Raw genomic sequence first — 25826 nt, 5'->3', positions numbered from 1 at the left:
TCAGTTGTGAGCCACATTCATGTGATATGTCCTGTATTTAAGAGGAGTGCCTGTTCGATTCGAAGCATATACAACGCTGTTAACACTAGGGACACGTGGCTGCAGTGATCCTTCAGGTGTTAATCCTTCTCCTCTGTGTAAAATTGCAGGTCCGCCCTGACAAATATTACGCATGAGTACTTGTCTGTTTGGAACAATATTGTAAACTAAGACCGGAACGATGTGCGTGTGATAAGGTTGAATTAGATTGGGAGAGCTGTGGACTCTGTGCAGGTTGATTCCCATCTTGGAAGGCGAATCGAGGAAGGCTCCCACGGAAGGAACCCTCCTCATATTTTGCTCGAAAAGGAATGGCGGATCATCCATCCACGGAGCCGCTGGGGACTGGCACTCTGTTTCCGTTGGTCCAGTGGATTCTTGGTCGGAAAAGTAAACCGGAATTTTCAGTGATGGCGATGGTGGGATGTTTTGCTTCATTAAATTTGGGATTAGTCCATTTATTGCATCTAGGTACCTCTGCTTTGGACTCACCTGGTTTTCTACAGGTGGCATCCGTGGTTTTTGAGGAAACATAAATGCTCTAAAGCGACGATGAATAGAGCTTTCTTTGTCGCTGTCGTGTCTGTCGTATTCTTCCATCATGTTCTGTAAATCCTCGTTGCATGTTACTGATATCAAGATGTCCAGATCCAGTGTTGGCAACTGATATTTTATGAGCAGACCCGTGGTTTCGAAGACATCCTCTAGCTTTTGCATAAAATCTGCATAATAAAACTTAAATTATATAATATGTTTTATGCTATGACACCGATTACACCGAGAGAAATTCCATGGCCGATGAAAAATTAACTTATAAGTTGCCATAAGTTTTGGCCACCTAGGAATCAAAAACCTTGAAAACCAATTGTCCTCTCAATTAACTTAGAAAATAAAAACTGTAACTGTTAAAAGACAAAGGTATAAATACTCATTTTTTTTAAATTTAGGTTATTAATATTGAAACCAAGCAGATGTTATAATTATAAATATTAATAAAAATTTGGTTGAATAATTAATTTATAAAAATAAATATACTAACTTAAATTTGTCTTTAACTTATTTATCTGAGAGCAATTAAATCTTTCGACTCACAAACCTTTTTTACGCATACAAAATTTGAGGAAAGAATTTTGAGGGTTTTTTATATAATTTGAGAAAATCAAAATTATTTTATAACATCACATAACCTTACAAGATCGCTTCCATTTTAGATCAGAGAGTTTCTCTCCACACACAACATATGCACCACCATCAACCTAAAAAAATAATTAAAAACTACACAAACCAACAACAAAACTATGCTCAAAAACAATAATTAAAAACTACACAAACCAACAACAAAACTATGCTCAAAAACACAATGGATAGTTATGTTTCTAAAAAGATACACTGATTTATTCTATATAATCATATTCTCCTTTAAACTAATGCTCTCATGTTTTATTTAGATTAAACACATTAGCGTGAATAAACATACTGTATTATGTAGGTAATTTTTAAGAAAATGATGTTTTTCCTCATTTTTTGTGATATAAAGAAGTGACAATTTCACGCGACTTAAAAATAAAATCGTAAAAGAAATCTCAATATGAAGTCAAAAGTTGCATAGTTTTCCATTGAAAGTGTCAAGATCACAATTGCTCCATGGAATGCTTGTTTGGCTCACTAACAATAATGTGTAAGTGTGGATTCTGTTGTCAACATTCAGAGAACTGTAAAAAGACATAACCTCAAAGAATATAAGCTAACCACAGGGGTGAAGTGGTAAAAACTACTTAGATGTTAGGCATAGCTAAGCATATTTGGTTTGCTTGTCGCTAACATCGTGAGAAAGCACTCGGCTGCGATATAACAGAGTGCTCCCACAACATTGGTGGCATATAAATATTTCTGATAGTGTTCAATTAGTGTGGCAAGGTCGAATTCAGCATGAGGAGCACTATATATATGCAGCTGAGCATGATGTTACTTATTAACCTTCACATCCTAGGTGATCACTTTGTGCATTTTTGGTGGAGGTAGAATAGATTTGATGATAGATTTGAGGATAATGATTTTAATTGGATTATTATGTTGTTTGTCAACTATCTTGATGTTTTTAGAGTGGGAAAAGTGCAAGAATAAACTTATAGGACCATTTTTACCAATTGGACCCAATTTGCCAAATAGAGGTCTGAAATGTTCTCGGAGCATTTTGAGGTATCAGATGACTTTTTTTGGGGTAGAATATTTCCTCCTTGGCATAACCTTTTTTTCATATTCTACACACATGGAACTTTCCAACGGTGCCACATTGTTCGGAGTTCTTATGCAAAAGTAATGTCACTTATAACCTGAGCTTCCCATTTTCAGGTGCATAATTCAAGAGGATGCCACGTTACCCTATTATTCATGGAAGATGGGTTAGCCACATCATTATGATGAAGAAGTCTCTAGAAGAGTCCACATTGTAACTTTAGCTAAGAGTTGAGGTATTCAAACATAATTACTAGTAGGCTATTGGGCTATGTTATAACTGGACCACAAGGGGGAAAAGGGGTTCCATTCTTTCTACTGCATTTCTTCCATAGATGAGAAAAAATAGTCAAAGTGGATAAGGTATAGAGCACATGGAGAGGATTTGTGCACTGTAGTAGCCAACAAAGCATAATCCATACTTCTTTCTACTTGTAGCCATTTTCTATTTAGATAAAGAGAGTAGAGTGGCCTCACCTTCCAGCTAGGTTTTCTCCCAGAAGTGTTTGCCAAGTCATATCTTGTGTCAAATCATAGCTTGTGAGTTTTATTTCATGTTCTATATTTTATGCCTAATTTTAATTTGCATGCATACACAATTAATTGCAATCTACATATCCATAAAAAGGGAAGTGACAACAAAATAGAGTAGATTTTAGGATTTTTAATTATAGTTTAATGAGATATGCAATGACAAACTATGAAGTGTAATATCTATGAAATATTATGGATCATATTGTTATCAAAACAAACTTATTGTGGTATATTGTGGATATTGCAGGGGATCTAGTTCAATTAGACTAAAAGGCATACAACACTAATCATGGTCGAAAAATCTGTAAATGACCCTTATCATCCTGCATAGGAGAGGCTTTCTTGGCTTGAACCACAAGTTGCAGAAATATGATGTAATATGGATCTCCCCATGTTGACCTTGTTGAATTTCTACTACTAATTAGACAAGAACAATTTTTTGCATCTGGTAATTACTTCCAATGATATATGAACAACATTAAGTAAATACACACAAAAAATTCAACTTCTTAAAAGCTTCAACATTTTCCTTATATTACTTCCTATGTAAGAGGAAGAGATAAATATGTGTGTAATGAATTTCTGTATATGAAAATTTTAGGTGAGTTTTTATAGTGATATTAATTTTCCTGAAAGTGGGACATGTCTTTGAAAATTAAATTTTAAATTAAATTAAATTTTCTTTCTTTTAATTTTAACTTAAATGTAATTTAATTTTCATTCTTCTGATTTTTACATCTGTAGGTGGGGAATACCTCCCACAGCTACCCGAAAATCATCAATCCCTCTTAGCTAGATAGGTATTCACCTTAACTTCCTCTGTTGTCCACTTCCCTGCAAATTTGTTGCCACGACGGTTTGTTGGCTTAAGGGGGCTTGACCCAAGCTCAGAGTTATTCGCGCCAACCAACAAAACCCTAACTGCTAACCCTTTCGGTAACAACTTGCATAGTGCAGGTTGCAATCTCACCCGGAGCAGTATTAGGGGATGCTAGAACCAGGTTTTTGTATCCAGAGACCATGTGATATGTAATTTGAAGCCCTTGTAGCTCAGTTCTGCCTTCGCGTAGATCTATACCTTCCTATGGCTCACTGGTGCAACTCTATCAAAATGGCTCTCAGATCTTTGTGAAGGTCTAGGATCAGGATTTTCATATTGAAAAGAAGCATACTCACAACTTTCGCTTAGTAAATAATAACCCTAGATCTGCCTTCACTCAGATCTACCCGATTCGAATGGTTATCATATCAGACTTAGTTACCACCTTTGCAAAAATAGTTCATTACTCATTTCACACATAGATACTAGAGATTTGACAAATTCGGGTAGAGAATACTCTTTACTTCATAGAAAATAGATCATTAAGCAACAATGCATAAAGTTAAACAGAATTAAGAACAAGGCACATATGCAAGAGATTCAGTTAAAAGTAGTCTTTATTTGATTCAATATTCAATTTACAGACTCTTCCACCCTATGCACCCAGCTGGAGTGGCCGACGCACTCAGCTACAGACTTACCAATGTCTCTGCACACTGATCCAGGTGGCTCCAGAGACACACACAAGATAAAGAGGACTCAAGAAAGCTCAAAAATCAAAGTGTTTGGGTTATGCTCGAACTAGGACCAGAGCGTAGATCTTGTCGTCCTGATTGTGGCAGTTCGAATTGTTCGTTAATCCGAGTCTGGATGAAGGAGATAGAGGTAGTCAAAGTTGAGTTGACTTTCCGCTGACTGCCTAGGCTTAAGGAGGCTGCAATTTTGACTTTTCTGGCAGATGGAATCTGGCCAACTATGGCCAGATTCTGAGCAAAATTGTCGCCTAGTTAAAATCACTCCGGTGAAAAATCCAAATTTTCAAAAAAAATGTCATTATGTTATAAACTATACAGATTAAAAAAAAAAATATATAGTGAAGGTGGTTGGCCACCACCCCCACCACCCCACACCTCACCTTAACATGTATGCATATTAAAAAGGCGTCGGCGGGGGTCGAACCCACCCAGCCCATGTGGGTGGCCCCCAAGCAGGCGGCTCCATGTGATGTACCATTAACATGTGATACGGTCCATTAGTATGGTGTACCACCCAAAACAAATGCGACCCATTAATATTCCAACGCCAATCAAACAAACATGGAGATTGTGGGGAGTTACGGGGGCGGGCCGCCCAATGTGGACCTGACCCTCCTTAAATTCATTTTGGTTACAACATTAAACAATAATGTGTAAAAAAAGGAGGGGTGGGATTTGATCCCCCGACCCCTCCTCAAGAACTTCACGATTTTACCACTACACCAAACTAACTCCTTGTTAAATCTGCCCGAGATTTTATAAAAACATTTATTTTCATCAGTGCACAGGGGAGATGGAGGAACAAGGAGTGGGCATGGATTTCAAGACATAGGAGGCAGAATATTCTCTGATTCCCAAAGATTCTCTAGGGAGGTAAAAATTATTTTTGTCGGAATATAGTCAAGTTTATAGTCATTTTTCATGTTTTTCCACAGGGATCACAATGACAAGATCAGATTCACATTTTTAATTGTAGATTTCTAGTCCACTCATGGAGCAGAATCTTTAAAAAATCTAGGGGGAATCTAAAAGATTCCTTGAGCCCCAGATTCTCAATTTCTCAGAATTCAGAAATTTGACAATTGATTTTCAATTATTCGACGTCACAAATTTGATGGTGCATTCAAAATTTTCATTTGCTCATTCCAGCTACTTTTCTATGTGGAGAGCAGGTGTCAGCATTCATGTGCGAGTAGTGATTTCCATGAGATTCGACGCTGTGAGATCGATGGCACGAGAAACATCAGTAGTTTGACATCCGCTTCTTTAGATGGCCCTTGGTTGCGAGGTATATGTAGTGTGTCCATGTAATTCCTTTTCTATGCACTGTGCTACACAAATCCCTGTTGATGCTTGATGTGGGATCTTGTTTATTACTTGTTTTCATGATTCCTGCTTGATGTGATGCAGAATCGTCTATGTGATGTACTTGTTGTCATGATTCATCATGTTGTGTCTTGAGATACCTTTGTTGTATGTTGATGGGATACTCATGTTGTTGTCATGTATGTTTGCATTGAGGTCCTTTTTGTGACATGTTGGTGGGATACTCATCATGCATGAGTTTTGTGTCATACTGATAGGAGTCTTTTGACTGAGAGTTCCTGAAGTGGAAGATCTCTAGGAGCCACTCTTGCGTGAGGGAATTTTCCTTGTATGATAGCGACATCACCTCTTACATACATCATTACTATTGACAGCACTTAATGTAGCGGCCTACACCATCTTGACACCAGTTCCCTGATACGTACTCCCTTCTGGATGAACTCCATTATCAACGACTTATGTTTTCATGTCTTGATGATTTTCATGTTCTTCTTCTTTCAGCATGCACATGTATTCATTTATGTTTCTTTTAAAAAATGCAATTTAACACATCATGAAAGTAAAAGGTCTTGGAAGGGTCCTTCATCACACCTGGACCTGGATCACACACTCATCTCTACGAGCCTTCCCCTTCCACTTAAGTACAAGCAAAAAGAGCCTTCCTACCTTAACACTTGCTCTTACATGTGTTCTTTTCCCCCAAAGTTTGATATCTAGACTTGCTATGACTCAAATATTTATAGCTTTTCTATTACAATACCATGGTCTGTGACCCATGGTTGAGTCACAAAACCATTTGATTTCTTACGCATACAAGGGGCTAAAGCCCCTTTGACTCCTAATTAGTTGTGCACTTTGTGTCCACATTTCACGGAGACTTTACATTATTTACAAAATTATAATAAAATTTTTATTAAACTAACCCAAAATGGATCCCGGGTACCCTTTCCCAACAGGCCCCAAACACCAATATGGTGACTTTCCTTCAAGTCACTCAGCTAGCTTCTCAACTTTGTGGCAGAGCTCACTAAACTGCTCCTTCAATGTGTTCAGCTCCGTGGTACTTTGTATTGCAACCTTCTTCACCTCTTCGACCAACTTTTCTGTAGTTGGTCCCTCTGCCACAAGTTGCATGGTCCTATGAGTCTTTTGTAGAGCTTTCAGCTTCTCTTGAATGGTGTGTGAAATTTGGCTCGCCTCTTCTATCCAAGCTTGAATCTGAGCCTTTAACATTGATTCTTTTTGCTGCAGTTCTTGTACTTGTGCCTGTATCAACTTCCCTTCATGTAGACGTGCGAAGCATTGGACTGGCACCAATGTGCGGGCAACCAACCTCATCTCATCATAATTTTGCTGGTCCTCTTTGATTTATGTGCTCAACCTTTGGAGGTTTGGGTCCTCTTGCAATGTGTCCCATAATTCTAGGGCATGGTTAAAAACAAAGTCAGATCCTTTAAGTGTAACCTCCAGAGTATTCATATGCTCCTTAATGGATGCATCATGCTGCTCTGTGACCTTTGACGAAGTAGTCGGCTGTAGCTTTAGCTATAATTCTGTTATTTCCATCTTGAAGTCAAACGTGACTCTGCCTATCCCATCTTTTGATTTGCACACTGCAGAATCCAATTTCCCGATCTTCATTGTCGCTGGAGCGTCATTCGGAATATGTAACTCTAGGACTGAATTGTATGCCTGTGTTATTATTGTTTCTAGGCTCTGACTTCATGCTTCTATCTCTTCCTTTTCTTGCAAATCCTGAGCCTTTTCAGTGAATATTTTATTTGTTTTTTACCTTAACCTCGTTGATTACTGTAAGTGTGCATTGCTCTATTGTTATAAGCTCATCCGAGACCCCCTGATATAGCGCATGGAGAGTCCGAAGTGGAAACACAACTAAGTTCACCCCTATGTCTTTGATCATTCCTAGCACAGCGCGGTCTTGCTCTGTTTCCACGCAGACTCATCCTTCTGGTAAGGAGATGACTTTGAGGCCAAGATTCCTTTCCATCTCCAATACTTTCTCACTCCCTTATGCCAGGCTCGCTTGCACCCCGCTCGCTTGCCATACACTTGCTTGAATCCTGCCTGTTTGGATCTATAGCTCAGGCAGATCCTTCTGGATGCTCCCTAGCATCTACATGTATTGTTGCTCAAATTGCTGTCATAGCTCTGTTGTGGTGTCTTTGACTTTATCCCCAAATTCATCGAGATCCCCTTCTACGAGGATCATTGGGTCAATGCGCGGTTGTTTATTTGATTTGTGCTCCTTTACTGGCCCAACAATTGTCTCCTTACTCTGCTTCTTTAATGTGAAGTGAGTACTCTGCTCCTCCCTTCCATCTCCACATGGCTTGGACAGTTCCATCTCCCGATTATGCTGGGAAGCTGATGATTCAAATTCCTCTATGTTAGTGCGCTCTACCTCAGCATGCTCTTTTGCAGCATGCTCTTTTTCAACAGCTGCCTTAGCAGTAGCTTCTTTCTTCCTCTCCTCGGTCAAAGCTCGCGTCGCTGCCTATGCTACTTCTTTTCATTACTGTGCAGCAGAGCTTTCTCCGCCCTAACTGGTACCTACACCAACATCCATGGGTTTTCGCCACTCTCGTGGCCAACTCTCCATAATTTCCTATACGTCTTTCTTGGAGACCAGGTACAGAAACTTGTGGCAGATATGCTTAGGGTCTAACCTCGCCCGAATTGAGATATTATGGATGTTGGCCTGAAACTCCATGAAGGCCCTCAACTACTCGAACAATTTTAGAGACAACCTTTGTCGCTGACTCATTACTGTGCAGAGGTCCATTTCAACCAATATCCATAAAATCTTGGATTCATTGATCCTCTCCGAATCCTTTTTCATCCATAGCGAAGTGAACATCGCTAACTCTAGTAAATCTTCTTCCTACGGAGGAAACTATCTATCCTCCGGCAGGCGCCATGCTGCTAGTAAAATTAGTTACAGGAGCTATTCATAGTGGAATGCCTTCCCTTCCTCCTATGCTTCACAACAATTCATGATGAATTATTTACATAAATACTACGCCCAATTGTAATGTACTCCCTTCACGCACTGGGCAGCCAACGACACTACTGGCACTGAAACTTTATGCGCATGGCATTTCCTCACAATCTTCCCTGCTAGAATTTGGGCAGCAAACTACACCGCCTAGTCTTGAATGGAGCGGATATAATATACGTGCGACTTCTCGATCAATCTAAAATCAGTTTTCATCCTATATGCTAGCTCCTTTTCTCCTCTTTTTCCTCCAAACTCCTTGACAGGATTTCCCCCTTTATAGGGAAGCTTTGTAATCCTATGGATGAGCATATTGGTTATAGGGATGGGTTTACGAAGCCACAAGCACCCATCATGCACCAACGCTAGTGTTTGGCACACACACACAGTGTTGATAATCGACCGGTGGAAGTGTGGTATGCAAAGCATGTGCAGTAAACCGAACTCCTCGGCGCCATTGATCCATTTAATGGGTTCCAGTTGTGTAACCCTAGTTTCTTTGTAGTAGTTCTTTTTCATATACTTATTAGTTGCTAAGTGATGGAATTTATCGTGGTCAGTGAGATCCCAATCCTCCATCTTCAACACCAGGATGCGCGCTATGAAGGCACCTTCAAAAATGACTTGTTCTAGTAACAGTGGGATAGAGACCATAAATTTAACCAATTCTAGGCCTTTGGTTACTTTCGTTTTCCCTTTCCGCAGAGGGATATACTTAGGGAGCCTAATGATAGGCTCGCCCTCCTTAACATCTAATTCCTCAAGACCATCATGGAGTTCTTCTACCTCCGAGTCTAGCATTTTCTCTGGCTACATTGCCTTATCCTTCTTCTCCTTCAGCTGAACCTTTGGGTTGTTCCTCGGTGAATGCTTCACTGATACATGTTTCTTTTGCTTCTCCTTAGCGGTTGATTACTTTGGCCTAGGTGACCTCGACGTCGTAGGCATGGATAGTGTAACTTCCATGCTTGTTATTTCAGCGCTGCCATGTTGGAGACGACAATGTCAGAACTAATAGCCTCTGTGGGATTTTTTGTAGTCATTCAGTCAAAAATAATTTCATAGTTTGTTGTAGATACATTTACGAATGATGGTCATGAAAAGAGTTCTTCCCATTTTGCATGCTTCATAAACTTAAAATAATACAGCTCACAAACAATTCTTAAAATGCAAAGTGTTTCTCTACAGGTCGACATGCCATATGTAGGTTTTAATCCCATACAAAAATTACCTACATACAATTTCTAAACCACATAAATTAAACAATACGAGAGCATAACACATAAAACACATATACACAGAGATTTTCCTTGGATCCCAAAATCAAGACTACCAGCTTGATTTTTCATTATATTCCTTTCAATGTTACATTACATATCTATACATGTTGAAGCATCCAATACCATGGACCGAAAACCATCGCATCAAAAACCATGGACCGAAAACCACGGCGTCCAAAACCATGTGCGTAAAACATGCATAAAACCATAGGTAGGTCCGCCCAACTTAATATAGGGTTGAAAACCAATATTTTTTGTGGCACTGCCCCAGACCCCATAGAGTGGGGTTACCTGCACCCCTCAAACCCCTTGTGACTCCCCCCCACTATGGAATCGATGAAATAAAGTGGGGGCTCTGCCCCACTTCTAACCCCCCTGTTAACTACGTGTGCTAGTGGTAGAAAGAATATAACACAACCCAACATTCTCCCACTTGTTTTATTCTTTCCATAGCGGGCCACAAGAGAGCTTAGTCATTTATCTAGCCTTGCAATGTCCATTGTTTCTCTACACCAAGAGAACTTCTCAGAGCTCACAGATTTTGTCAATGCATCTGCAGTATTCTTCAAAGTGTCCACCTTTACCAGCAACACCTTTTTGTCTTCTATCATATCCCTCACAAAGTGATACTGAACATCAATGCGCTTTGTCTTTGAATGGTAAGAAGGGTTCTTTGCCAAGAAAATTACACTTTGGCTGTCACAGTCTACCCTTATAGCTTCCTCTGCTAATCGCATACTTGAACACAATCTCTGCAACCAAACTGCTTCCTTGCTTGCATGAGTGGCTGCCATGTGTTTTGCCTCTGTAGTTGATAGTACCACTATAGATTGTCTCTTACTCATCCAACTGACTGCACCTCCAAATAGGTTAAACACATACCCACTTGTAGACCTTCTTTGATCCAGATCTCCAGCCCAATCCACATCCACAAAGCCATAGATATCCAAAACTCTATCCAATCTTGGTCTTCCTTGGTAGGACAAACCATAATCACTAGTGCCACGCAAATACTTGGAAACCCACTTCACTGTTGTCCAATGCTCCTTCCCTGGTTTTGACATAAACCTGCTCAATACTCCCACTAAATGTGCAATGTCTGGTCTAGTATATACCATCACATACATCAGGCTACCGACTGCACTTTCATATGGAACACGAGACATATCCTCTTGCTCTTCTTATGTCTCGGGACACTGTTCAACAGATAACTTTACACCTACAGGAATAGGAACCTTCACCGGTTTACTATCCTGCATATTAAACCTCTGCAATATTGTCTCGACATACTTCCTATAGTTTAAATAGAGCTTCCTCTTTGCCTGATCTCTTTTAATTTCCATGCCCAAAATATAGTTTGTAGCGCCAAGATCTTTCATGTCGAATTTGGAGGACAATTGGGTCTTCAAATCTTGGATAATTTCTTTGTCATTTCCAACCAGCAACATATCATCAACATACAAGACCAGATAAATAACACGGTCACCAATTAATTTAAAATACACACAGTGATCTGCTTTGCTTCTAGTGAAGCCAGGTCCCCATATAAATGTATCAAATTTCTGATACCACATCCTTGGTGACTGTTTTAATCCATACAAAGACTTCTTTAACTTGCATACCAGTTCTTTCTTACCCTTCACAGCAAAGCCTTCAGGTTGCTTCATGTAGATCTCCTCTTTGAGATCCCCGTGAAGAGATTTTGTCTTCACATCCATCCGTTCTACCTCAAAATCAAAAGTAGCAGCAACAGATAAAAGTAGTCTAATAGAAGTTGCCTTGGCAACAAGAGAAAAAATATCACCAAAATCAATTCCCGGCACCTGGGAATAACCTTTTGCTACCAATTGAGCTTTGTATTTCTCCACCTTTCCTTTTGCATTTGTCTTCTTCTTGAACACCCATTTGCTGCCAATTAGTTTCCTTCTAGATGGAAACTCCACCAGATCCCAAGCCTCATTTTTGTGCAATGATTCCATTTCATCAACCATGGCCTCTTTCCACAATTTTCCATTCTCTGAATCTACTGCATCCTTTACAGTTCTGGGATCATCATCAATAATAGATAAAGAAAATTTTGAACAGGAAGCAGATGGACTATACCTTTCTGGCCACCTTCTTTCTTGAACTGATCTTCTCACACCCGGAGTTTGTGGCTCTTCATCTTCTGATTCCTCCTCTGTTGTAGAGTTTGATTCTTCCTCCTTTAGCTCAAAATCTATCTTCTCAGGTTCCTTTGGTTGGACTTCATGTTTAATAACATCTTTTACCTTTTTGAACACCACATCTCGGTTGTACAAAACCTTCCTTGTTACTGGGTTGCAAAGCTTATAACCCTTTAAACCATCCTTATACCCAATAAAGATGAACTTTTCAGATTTACTATCCAACTTGGTTCTTCCTCCTTTGGAACATGTACATATACATCACATCCAAATACCCTCAGATGTGAAAGAGAGGGTTTCTTACCAGTCTATACCTATTGTGGAGTCTTATCCCCCAACGCTGATGAAGGTGATCTATTGACTAGGTAACATGATGTCTCCACCGCCTCTGCCTAGAATTCCTATCCTAACCTGGCACCACTGAGCATGCTTCTTTCCCTTTCCATCAACATCTTGTTCATTCTTTCTGAAACCCCATTTTGCTGAGGTGTATATGGAGTAGTCTTCTGCCATGCTATACCACACTTCTTACAGAATTCTTCAAATTCCTTACTGCAAAACTCTCCACCGTTATCTGTTGTTATCACCTTTATCTTCTTCTCTATTTGGTTTTCCACCAGTGCCTTAAATTCTTTAAACCTGTCAAAGACTTCAGATTTCTTCTTAAGGAAATATATCCATGTATTCCTTGAGAAGTCATCTATAAATGATACATAGTACACAGACTTACCTAGTGATGGAACCTTCACAGGTCCAAACACACCACTATGCAAAAGCTCTAATATCTGTTTCGCCTCTTACCACTAGAGGAGAAACTCACTCGATTCTTCTTCCCATATACACAATTTTCATAGAAATCAAAATCCAGAGAACTATTACTCATACTTTCTACCATAACTTTACCATGAAGTATTTGAAGGCCCTTCTCTCCAATATGTCCAAGCCTTTGATGCCACAACATGTTCTTCTCTCCAGAGACCACTATATTTTATGCTCCGCTTTCAAGAACCACAGAACTGTTGCACCCATCAACAACAGTGCTACCTTGCAGCTTGTAGAGAGTTCCAATCCGAACTCCCTGCTTCAATACCAGTACTCCCAAAACCATCTTGCAGGTATCCTTTTGAAACATTGTTTTGACACCTGCATCATCCATCTTGCTTATAGAAATCAGATTTCTGGCCAATGCAAGAATATGTAGAACACCCGGAAGTGTTCTAACACTTCCACCTTGCGACTTCAACTTTACTTTTCCGCGACCAATGATTTTAGCCTTCCTATCATCCCCTAAGAAGACATCACCACCATCGTATTTCTCATACTCGTATAACCATTCTCTATGGGAAGTGAAGTGAAAGGATGCACCTGAGTCAATCAACCATGCCTCATGATCTACATGCGTACTTGAAGAAGCCAAGTACACATCCCCACCTTCATCTGAGGTGGTTTTCACCTCTGTAGAAGGAGCATAATCAGATCCCTTTCCTTTGTCAGGAGCTTTAGATTTACAGTCACTTTTGTTGTGCTCTTCTTTTCTGCATTTCCAGCACACCACCTTTACAAGTTTTCCTGGAGATTTAGATCTCCCTCTAGATTTAGATCTCCCACTCGATGACTTATTTTTGTTTCTATTCTAGGACCATCCTTGTATAGACAAGGCATCACCATTCTGGCTCTCCATATTTTTCTATCTCATCTCCTCTGTCAGCAAGGATGAGACTATTTCATCAAACTCCAAGGTAGTTGCATTGCTACCTATTGCAATAACTAGACTATCCCACAAATCTGGTAGAGAACACAACAAACTAATGCACTTATCTTCATCTGAAATTTTGATATCAATAGATGATAACTGACTTACCACAGTATTAAACAAATTCAGATGCTTTGTCACCAAGTCTCCATCTTTCATCCTTAGGTTATATAGATTTTTCCGTAGGGAGAGTTTATTCACCAGAGACTTAGATTAGAACAAAGTCCCTAACTTGTCCCACAAAGCCTTCACCGTAACTTCCCCTGATACATTCAGCAAATATTGAATTTGAGACATAAAATCGTATTTTTCTCTTTTCACTCCTATCCAACTTCTTCCATTCTTCATCAGACACTCCCATTTGTTTAGTACCTGGATCTATCACGATCCACTGATCTTTATCCACCAACAAATCCTCCATCTTGAGTTTCCACAACTCAAAACTCTGACCATTAAATTTCTCGATCTCTATATTTCCACTGCTCACCATCTTCTTTCACTACCAGAATCGATCCCACAGATCTGCCACTGAACAATGTCTACCGCAGGCCCGAGAGAAACCCCTTAGCAGCAAAGGTGTCCCCTTGAAGTCTAAACAAATCTGATACCAAATGTAGGTTTTAACCCCGTATAGAAATTACCTTCATTTGATTTCTAAACCACATAAAATAAACAATGTGAGAGCATAACACATAAAACACATATACACAGAGATTTTTCCTGGATTCCAAAACTGATACTACCAGCTTGATTTTCATTATATTCCTTTCAATGTTACAATACATATTTATACATGTCGAAGCATCCAATACCATGGACCAAAAACCATCGCGTCCAAAACCATGTGCGAAAAACATGCACAAAACCTTAGGTAGGTCTGCCGATTCTAATATAGGGTCCAAAACCAAAATTTTCCAAGGCGCTGCCCTAGAATCCATAAAGTGGGGTTACCTACACCCCTCAAACCCCCTGTGACTCCCCACGCTACGCAATCTGTGCAACGAAGGGGGGGCTCCACCCCCCTTCTAACCCCTTGGTTAACTACGTAGGCTAGTCATGGAAATAATATAGCACAACCCAACACCATATTTATAGTGGTTTTCAAATTATATGACCATTCCCTCCATTTTCTGATCATAAATGCATCTTTGGTGATAGATCTCCAAATATTTTAGCCATAAATGGCCCCTACCCACTCCTGTTAACGATAGTTTTTCCTTCAAATTGTGAATAGTGACTCCAACAGCTATTTTTGGAACTGGCTATGTGGTAGCTCCCCCTATGGGGAATCCCATCTAGCGCAGCTTCACCTATCACACTTCTTCCTTCCATCGCACAGCCTCCTTACTATATTTGTCTCCTCTTCCGGTAGCATAGTTTATAGTCCTATAATCCCTTGCAACTGCCTAGATTACTAAGATTGTTTTACTACCATCTAGTCATTGTGTAGGGACAGGATCCCCTGTATACAGCTTCAGCCTACTTCCATTCACTTTCCCAGGGATTGGATTCAAATTCAGCTTCACGAGCTAAACTACGCCACCATCTATGATCTCCTTAACAACATATGGTCCTAATCAATGCATTTGGAATTTTCTTGGAAATTTTGTGAACTTGTTGTCATATAGTAGCACTAAATCATCCACCTTGAATGTGTGCAACTTAATATTCTTATTATGCCATGCTTTCTCGCGTTCCCTTTGTACTTTCTGGTGAAATCCTACAAGAAAGCGGTCCTCTTCTAACTTCATTAGCTGTGAGAATCGTTCCTCCAAGGTCTTACGATCCACCATCTCTGTCAAATATGAAATACATAGACTTGGCACAATATATTCCATAGACATCACTGCTTCAATCCCATACACCAACTGTCAACTTCTTGGAGGTCATCCTATATGGCCATAAAACTGCTGGTACATGCATATCATTCCTCTATGCATTATAGACCTTTGTCAACACATTCTCCAAGATTTTGTTAAATGCTTCCACCATTCCATTCACCTGCAGGTGATGGGGCATGCTCTTTTGGTGGTAAACTGAGAATTCTTCGAGCATTGCGCTGATCGTTTCATTCAAGAAATGTATATCACTATCATTTATCAACACCTTAGGTCATCCAAACTGTGTTAAGATATATTCAAACAAAAACCTCGTAGCGGTGGCAACTGTACAATCTGTCACTCGATGCACTTCTGCCCATCTGGTTAAATACTCTGTGGCAGTAATAATATACTGCATGCCTATCTTCTTTCTTGGTGGTTGTATCGGGCCTATGAAATCAACAGCCCACTTATCAAATACCTGCAATGAAACCTGAGGATTTAAAGGAAATTTGTATCTTCGCAAAGGATTTCCCATCCTTTGGGAAGCATCGCATGCCTTGTAGTATGCCATAGAATCCTTATGTAATGTTAGCCACCAAAACCCAACGCACAAAATCTTCCCCACAATTTCTTTTACTGCATAGTGTCCCCCTTCTGCTTCTCCATGTGGTTCGATGAGGATACTAACACATTCAAATTCTAGAACATACCTTCGCAGTATTTTATCTATTCCCATCCTATATAAGTTACCCAAAATCATTGAAAAATCTATAGAGCAGACTACTAATTCCTTCTTCTATTGAGTGGAATACCCCTCCGGAGTTGTACCTGTGGTTAAAAACTGAATGATATTAGTAGAATGGCCATCCATAATGCACAAAGTAAAGCATATGGTAATCCTTCCTCCAAACTATTTGGTTCTTCGCTCATCTCAATTCTTGATAGATGCTCTGGTCCTGCATTCAACCTTCTAGTCTTCACAATCACTTCATAGTGATATTCTTGAAACAATAATAAGTAGCCACAGATTTCCCCCACATCACAGGCTTATTGACCAGGTACTTCAACGCGGAGTGATCTGTTTACATTTTAAAACGTGTGCCCAACAAATAGTGACGAAAATTTTGTAGCGTGTAGACCATTGCCAGTTCTTCGCGGTCTGTAGTGGAATAATTCTTTTCAGCCTTTGACAAATTTGTGCTCGCGAACGAAATTATATAATCAATTTCTCCTTATCCTGCTCGGGTCAATACCACACCGAGTGCAATGCAAGAAGCATCTACATGCACATGGAATTCTTTCTTCCAGTCCGGAAACACCAAAATAGGTGCAGTCACCATCTTCTCCTTCAATACATCTAGGCTGTGCTGATATTCTTCATCCCTGTAAAGCATCGCATCTTTCTTCAATAATTTTTCCATCAACACAGTAATTTAAGCATACACCTTGATAAACTTTCTATAATACCCAATTTTCCCCAATGTTACGCGCAACTATTTTACATTCCTGGGAGCTTCCAAATTTACAACCATAGTGATCTTTGCAACGTTCACCATCAATCCCTGCTTACATACTACATGGAAGAGCAAAATTCTAAAGGGCACACAACATATGCACTTCTTCAAATCTATTGCGATCTGATACATTCGACATGTATCCAACATAAGGCACAAAATCCCAACACGGTGCTTCACCAACCCAAACATAGTCCAAACGTCAAAATAAATCTCCAAAAATTTATGGATAAATTCTTTGAACACCATGATGACAACCCAGGAGAACATTGAAGGCGCGTTCCTTAATCCAAATGGCATTATTGTATATTGGAAGAAACCCCATTCTTTCGCAAAGGTTGTCTTGCTTCGATCTTCCGACATGATCTTGGTTTGATGGTATCCTGAGAACCCATCAGTAAATGAATAAGCCTCCTTTCCTCCAACATTATCTAATACTTTATCTTTAAATGGCATTGGAAATGGATCATGCATGCATGCATCATCCAAATTTCTTAAATCTATGCATATCCCAATTTCACCTTTCTGTTTCTTCTCTTGGACAACCATTAGGCTTACCCAGTTGGATTCCTCTACTGGTTGAATAACACTGGTATCCAACATCTTGTCAAGATCTTGGTGCAGCTTTTCTTTATACTTCGGATTTAGCCAATAAGATCTATGTTGGACGGGCTTCACATCAGGTTTCAAAGTGATTTTCATTACACCTAAACATCCTATGATCCCCTTCAAATTTTAAAACTTTGTTGGGAATAGATCCTGGTATTCATGTAGAAGTTCAACCACCATATTGACTGTATCTTCGTCCCAATAATCTCCTATCTTTGCAAACTTAGGCTCTACTTCAGATCCAATATTTACTTGTCTAGTTTTCAAAGGCTTCGATATATTTAGGTTTTCTTCTTTCGTTCCTTCAACTTCACGTTGACCTATGTCTCTGGAATGTTAATATTCTGTGGGTTTTCTTCTTCCTCTTCAGTAGTCATAGTGTAACATTCTAGCACATGGTGCAATTGTATACTCCAATCCAGCTGAGCCCATTCGACCGGTTCCTTATGCCTTCTAAATATAGATTCTTTTATCTCCTTGAGTGCTTCATCAATGCATTCAGACCTATCCTCAAAGCTGAAAGTTAATAAGAAACTCCTTCTTAAGATATCCCATTTAGCTATCCCATGGCGAAGCTTCTTTTCCAAGTACTAGTTCATTGGGATTGTATCTAGGGTATGATAGAAAATGTGCACCCATTCTGGTTGTCATTCCATTCCCCAGGCCTTAGTTGATCATGGCAAATGATTGCGCACATCATACTTCCCACTGTAATTTTCTATCATCAGGGTATTAACATACCCAAAACTTAATCTCACCATTCTTCTCTATTCCTTCCATCGAGCAAAGCTCTCCTTGTGCCTACTACACCAACAGGCAGACGTTGTGCACAGTGCCAACTCTAGTGCTTGGAAGCAAGTTTTTTCCAATACTTCCATTTCAAATTCATCTAAAAACAAATCCACATCAGTCAATCCATCATAATGTAGAAGCTTCCTTTCCTTAGTTGAGACACACCGCAGTGATTTGGTCATCATATTGCAATGGAGAGCAGATACTTCATGCAATTGATTATGCCAGTGTTCAAGCTCTTCATTCAAGTATGAGGTGTAGGAGCTATCCCTGTCCCACACAATTCATCCATCATTCGTAGGATTGATCAAATCTTTATTTCACGTTGTGATATTGTATATCTGATCCAGGTGATCATCTTCTTCCACAAAGTTGCGAACAGGTTCAATATAACACGCTCCTTCAGCCGGGTCTAGTGGGAATACAACCCTAAGCTACTTCCTTTCAAACGTCCTCTTCCGCTTCTTGAAGTTGATTACTGTGTCCATATGAAAATCCCAATTAATTCCTTGTAGTACGGGGTATGAGTTACTATCATTCACTATTTCAATGACCTTAAAGTCATCCAGCATGCTAACGCCCTTGATATCTACCATTACACCATATAGGTTCCCCATCGGAATAATCTTTCGTTGACTTTCCATGTGCAACTAAATAGGAGACCACTACAACATAGGTCTCCCCATCCTTTCGCATGTCTTCTTAGGTAGTACATTTGCATCAAATCCCAGATCCAGGATTACCTGGTCCATTTCTGTTCTCTTATTTCTGCGGTGAGCCTCAGCTTGTGCCCTGTTCAATCTTTATGCTTACCAATTTTTCTCACAATGCATTGTTTAGCAAGGGTCATTTCTTTAGTGGCACAACTATTGATTAACTCCTAAAACCATTCTACTACTTCCTTATCGTGCAGTAACTTCATACAGGTCTTGAGAAAGGTAGTTGACACTGAATGATCTACCTCTTTTGTTTTACTAGTTTCACGCATTTTCTCCTGGATTCCTAAGGTGGAGGCCTCAAAAACGTTTTTATTTACTTCCATGAAGGTCTATTTAGCACGATTAAGGTCAAAGTATATTTCCTTGTCAATATCCTTGCACAACCACCCATTAGTCTCACGCTGCTTGCCCTTATCTGCACCAATGGCCATACAACTTCTTGTGACTATATTTATGCTCGGATCTTCTCCGCGAGGCTTTTCCCTCATCATATGGATGTTCTGCGTAGGTTGTTGGGGCTGTGTGTTATTTTGTTGCATCTTACCCATAAGGATCAAACATTCCTCTGTCTACAATACTGACGTGACATATGAGTGGGGTTTGGACAATCTCACATGAAGATTCTTGCTTCACCACTATTATAGAACATTATTTGTGCACATCTTCAGCCAGCTTCGTCCCCTCTTCCTAGTCCTCAGCCTTGGAATCTTCTACGCATTGCTCCTGCGCCCTGATCTTGAGGTCAAATTTCTGCTTGCATTTGGTAGGTAGGGCTTCTATCCATGATCGGCAGATAAACCCTACAATGGCATTCATAATGACTTACATATTTCTAGAAATGGCAAAACAACTTATGAGGGGTCTGTACAAACTTTTGTAGTAAATGGAAACTATCAGTCGCATGCAGTCTTTTAGCCTGAAAGATAGCGAACCATGGTGTAGCTCCCATGCTTGGCCCAACGTTGTTCTCTAGTTTTAGGGGAACATGCCCTACCCCAATAAGATAGTTCTTATAAATCAAGAAATGGTCCTTATCATGCCCATGTGCCTTCCATTTTAAGCTCCAAACTTCAACGCTCACCTCCAGCTGGGCTTCCTTTCCTTTCTTCAGGATCTGCAACTCCAAGTGCAGGCTTTCTAGCTGTGAGTGAATTTGTTGTACCCCAAGGTTTGTATCCCGTATGGGTGAGGCGCCTAGCCTCACTGCAATTTCTGAGGCTTCTGTTAATGTTTCTATCTTTTGTTCTGACATCAACAGTCTTAACTGCGGCAAGAGTAATGTTATGTACCAGTTGCGGTGTTGCGAACTTGTAATCAACATATTGGCTTTCTTGATCAGGAATTTCAACCTTTGATCGAAATCCCAAGGTTCCTCGTGTATCTTTTGTTGAATTTCTTTAAACTCAGTCACCAACTGCGCCTCTAACTTAGGCTTTCTAAATTCCTTGTCGAAATCTTGTTGGGTTTCTTCCAACATCGTGATGGGGTTGTCAGCACAATAATTGATGTACCATGTCAATGCTCGACCTTGTAAGGTTGTGACCAACTTCACTTTCTTGATGTTATCATCCATAATCTGCTATGTCGTCGATACAACTCCTACAACAAATTAGAACTGTTTGGGGTCTTCGCTCCCTACCCCTTTAAAAACTGGCATCTTCATCACTTTTTCCATGTTGAAAAGTGGAAATGGAGGTGAAGCTGTAGGTGTATGAGATGGAGGTAGAGATGAAGGTGGAGTGCACAGATGAGGTATCCTCAGGATACCCTAGTTAATTAACTATACTGCACTTCATGGTGTAGTCAGCAGCATCCCTTCATCGTCACTTGAAGGGGGTTCAACGAGTGGATTGTACTTTGAACTAGATCCTTTGTTTCTTCTAGAGAATCTCCTACTTCGTGTCGCCCCAAACATCAAGGTAACTACATAACCCTCTTTTCACATAAGAACATTTTAATCCAAGTCTTTAATAATTTCAAATACTTAACTCGCAATCTCTTAAAGAGCCTATGTTCCACTTCTCTATAGCTAATATTTCTATCAATCCCGAACTCAGTCAAAAAACTTCCAGGTGTGCGATCAATCCAATGATCCACGACCCGCATGATATTTATTCTTGATAATTCCAAATGTCGCACCAGTTTTGGAGTCCACACTCTATGTATGTCAAGCCTCCATGTCCCTTGACTATCTCCTAATTTAGACAACCATTTGTGTAGTTTGCTAGGGAATAAACATAAGAATGCCTCAATCTCATATGTCTATAAATATCTCTATAACCAATGAACTTTGGGTAATTTAGGGCTCCTATTCTCTTAAGCTGCAAATGCATGCACTTTTCAGTCAATCCACTTCTCAATATATTTCTTTGTAGGAAACCATTTATCACACATCTCTTAGATAGATCCCAGTCCTGGAAACAGAACCATTTGTTGTCTTAAGAAGGACAAACCCAAGTTTATAGTTATTCACGCCAACCAAAAAATCCTAACTGTTGGCCCTTTCAGCAACAACCTGCATAGCGTAGGCTGAAGTCTCACCCAAAGCAATATTGAGGGATGCGAGAACCATTTTTCTGCATCCAGAGACCGTGTGATACGTAATCTGAAGCCCTTGTAGCTTAGATCTTCCTCTATGCAGATCTATACCTTCCTATGGCTCACTTCTGCAACTTTATCAAAATGGCTCTCAGACCTTCATGAAGGTCTATGATCAGGATTTTAAGACCTAAAAGAAGCAGACTCACAAAGTTCTCTTAGTGAATAATAACCCTAGATCTTACTTCACGTAGCTCTACCTGATTCGGACAGTTATCATATCAAACTTAGTTACCACCTTCACGAAAATATCTCATTACTCATTTCACTCGTAGATATTAGAGATTCGAGAAATACGTGCAGAGAATACTCTTTACTTCATAGAAAATAGATCATTAAGAAACAATGCATAAACTTAAACAGAATTAAGAAAAAGGCACGGATGCAAGAGATTTGGTTCAAAACAGTCTGTTGGCTTGAGGCTAGCTGACCTAGGTTCGGATTTATCTAGCCAAACAAATCCATACACTACTGGCCCTTTCGGCATCGGCCCACAGAGCGCGGACTGAAGTCTCACCCGAAGCAGTATGGGGGGATACTGGAACCAATTTTCCACACCCTTGAGATGTCTGTGGTGTCGATTTAGTCCAACCATGCCTAACTTTACTTCGTGCACTATTCTAACTTTCTATACCTTCGCGATCTGTTATAACCATCTTTTTTGCAGCCCTAACCAAGGGTTGAGATGCTTCCACGCTGATATGGTAATGACCTGCGATATTTCCCCAAATTACACCATGAATCTTACTTATCTTCTTACAGATGTTAGTTAACTTTGTGTAAACAGATACTCTATATTGCATTCACTTAATCAATAGAGTCATATATATTTGTGCATCATATAAATAGTAGAAGTGCAATTTATACCCAATATATTCAATGCATAAAATAGGAAATAAATACACATAGTTGATGTGAAACTTCTCTTTATTAATACTTCCAACTGTTACAGACTCGACTTGTCCTACACACTCAACTACATGGGTCCACGCACTTAGCTGCGAACTACTAGGCCTCTACGCAATTAGCTGCAGAGCCTTCTCCTACTCTTCGACACAAAACTAGACTTTACTCCATAGATATGACTCAACTCTTCATCCTTCTCGTGATGTCTTAACTACTTAGAGCCTCACTCTATTTATACAATCCCATGGTCCGCAGACCATGGGTAGATCTCTACAGCTGACATTATATTAACAAAGTTGAGGTTGGACAACCCTATGACTCTTTTACAAGCTACAACCTCCGCACCCACAAAATGCGAAGTCTTTAAATTGCAGTTACAATTTTTGACTAAAATCTGGGCTCTAAGCCCCAAAACGTCCCTTGGGGGATCTCGCACCCAACACAGTATTTATTAGATTCAACATTCAAATTACAAACCCTTCCACCCTACGCACCCAACTCCAGGGGCCCGCACACTTAGCTGTGGACTTGCTAAGGTCTCAGCACACTCAACTGCAGGAGCCTTCCCCTTTCGCCTAAGTATAGGAAATTAGATCTTTCCCACCTTAGAACTTGCTCTTACACTTGTTACATTTTCCCCAAAGTTCGATACCTTGATGCGTTATGACTCAAATATTTATAGCTTTTCTATTACAATACCATGGCCCACGGCCCATGGGTGAGTCTCAAAACCATGCTATCACTTACCCATACAAGGGGCTAAAGTCCCTTTGACTCCTACTGCACACTGTGCGTCCACATTTCGTAGAGACTTTACATTCTTTACAAAATTCTACTCAAAAATTAATTAAACTAACACAAAATGTACCCTACGGACCCTTTCCCAATAGAGTTTCCATGGAATGGATATCTATTATCCAAACCTCTAAATGATCGTAATAATAGGCTTCCTTGACTAAGGAATATCTCTCATGGATTTTATCACACTCCTAGTCCCAAGAAGTAATGTATCCAATAAATATCCTTCATCACGAGCTCAGAGGTCAACTCCCTTTAACATTGAAGTAGGGTTAGACTACTCCCTCTATGACAGAAGAAGGTAATCCTACCATTGTTTATCCTTTTGTCACATGATTCCTTCTAGTCCCAATGTAAATAAGTTTCATAATAACAATATCAACCAAGACTCATCAAATATCTATCAATCAAAGAATACCAAGCCCAAATGTCTACGTGTGATTGTACTTATGTATCTAGGGAATACCTCCTACAACTACCCAAAAATCAATAGAACCTGAGTAATATGCTTGGGATATTTGGGGAAGATGGGGGTTCTAAGGGAAAGGATACATTAGAGGGGATATCAAGAGATCAGAAAGAAACAAAGAACTAGCAGGAGAAAGGACCTGAAAAACATCAACCAATTCAAGTGGTGTAACCATCCATAATCCCTATTAAAAAATGAAAGTGACGGTCGATATTAAGATGTACCAAGGTATGGTCAATTATTTAAAGTCGAATCACTATTTGTAGCAATTAGAAGATTAATTTAGGGTCCATCATGTAGAGGAAGAACAAAATATTTGAGTCGTGTAGTTGAGATTAGAGGGCCATGCCCTCACATGGTGGGAAGCCCATAAAAATACTCTAAGGTCGGAGGGAGAAACTCTAGTTACCAAGTGGGAGGATTTAAAAACCCTCATATATTCATAATTTTACATTGTTGAGTATGTAGGACTAGTGGATCCAGTTGCACTATTTCATGCAAAATCCAGGGTAGAGTGTATAGGAGTACACCACATAGTGAAAAATGATGGCCATAATGTTTGGTATATAGCCAAAGAACCCATATGTACTCCTCAAGTATTTCTGGGTTATACACAACCATTTTTCTAAGCAAGTCATGCTATTCAATCACAAATTAGTAGATGATGATTGTATATAGGAATAGTACCTGGAGAACATATGAATAAAGAATGAAATCAAGTGGATCGAAGAAAAAGATAAATATGATTCTTCTAAAGAAGTGGAAAGTGGGTAAGTATCAAAAGATCACAACCACAACACATTAGTCAAAAGATCCTAACAACCACTACAATCACTATAAAATTGACAACCACACTAAGGAGAAGTGATAGAAGTTGCATCCATAGCTTAACTCAAAGAAAAATAAGAAAGACAATATGAAGAATAAGCTCATGGCCATCGATTTGAGTAACTGAGTTGAAAGTAGCCTAGATGTTGATGAGAAGATTGCTTATATATCAGTGTAGAAGAAAGTGATTATGAGTATCCTTCATAATCTGGAGGACATAAAAATTACCAAACTCTTCCACATAAAGATATAGGTCAAGAAGACAAATATTTATGCTTTATTTGATTCAGGATCAGGGGAAAATCTCATTGGAGAAGAATTGGTCAAAAAATTACGATAATAAGTTCATGATCATTTGAGACCATATACATTGGGATGGATAAATAAGCATCCATAGATAAGGGTAACAAAATATTACAAAATAAGATTTTCTATTAGTGCTGATTTTATTAATGAAGTAGAACTAGATGTAGTTCCCCTTGATGCATGTGGAGTCGTGTTTGTAAGTCCCTACATGTGCAAGTGAGATTTTATATTCATCAGAGATCCAACTAGTACTGTCCATCAAGGATGGAAAACCATTCACCATTACCGCACATAAAGTAAATTAAACAATTTCGCTAGTAAGTGTCAACCAAGCCAAGAAATTGATCAGTTCTAGCGAGAATTATGTTTTACTTTTTCTAAGAGCAAATCAGTCTATAGAAGAGTCTGTAATAGGCAAGGCATCGCTAGAGAGATGTACTACAAAAAAGAAATAATATCTAGGAGAATTTCTATAGACATATATGCATTTGTTTTGAGAGCCTAAACGGTTTCCACATACGAAGGAATTGAAGCAAAAAAT

At 39.5% G+C, this 25826-nt stretch overlaps 1 protein-coding gene across 1 annotated transcript in view; it reads right to left on the bottom strand.

The window, feature by feature from the left end:
- LOC149180978 (uncharacterized) overlaps window positions 1–25826 on the bottom strand; it is a 96483-nt gene continuing 70657 nt past the window's right edge. Inside the window, exon 2 of the mRNA XM_089414051.1 lies at window positions 1–761. Within this exon, the coding sequence (XP_089270177.1) occupies window positions 1–761 (761 nt within the window). The remainder of the gene's footprint in view (window positions 762–25826) is intronic.

This window comes from Pinus tabuliformis, chromosome 3_2, assembly GCF_031772625.1.
Source record: "Pinus tabuliformis cultivar Carrire ecotype Pingquan chromosome 3_2, CPIR1, whole genome shotgun sequence".
Taxonomy (NCBI): Eukaryota; Viridiplantae; Streptophyta; class Pinopsida; order Pinales; family Pinaceae; genus Pinus; species Pinus tabuliformis.
Note: the sequence above shows the minus strand (reverse complement) of the source record. Positions and strands in the feature narration are given on the sequence as shown.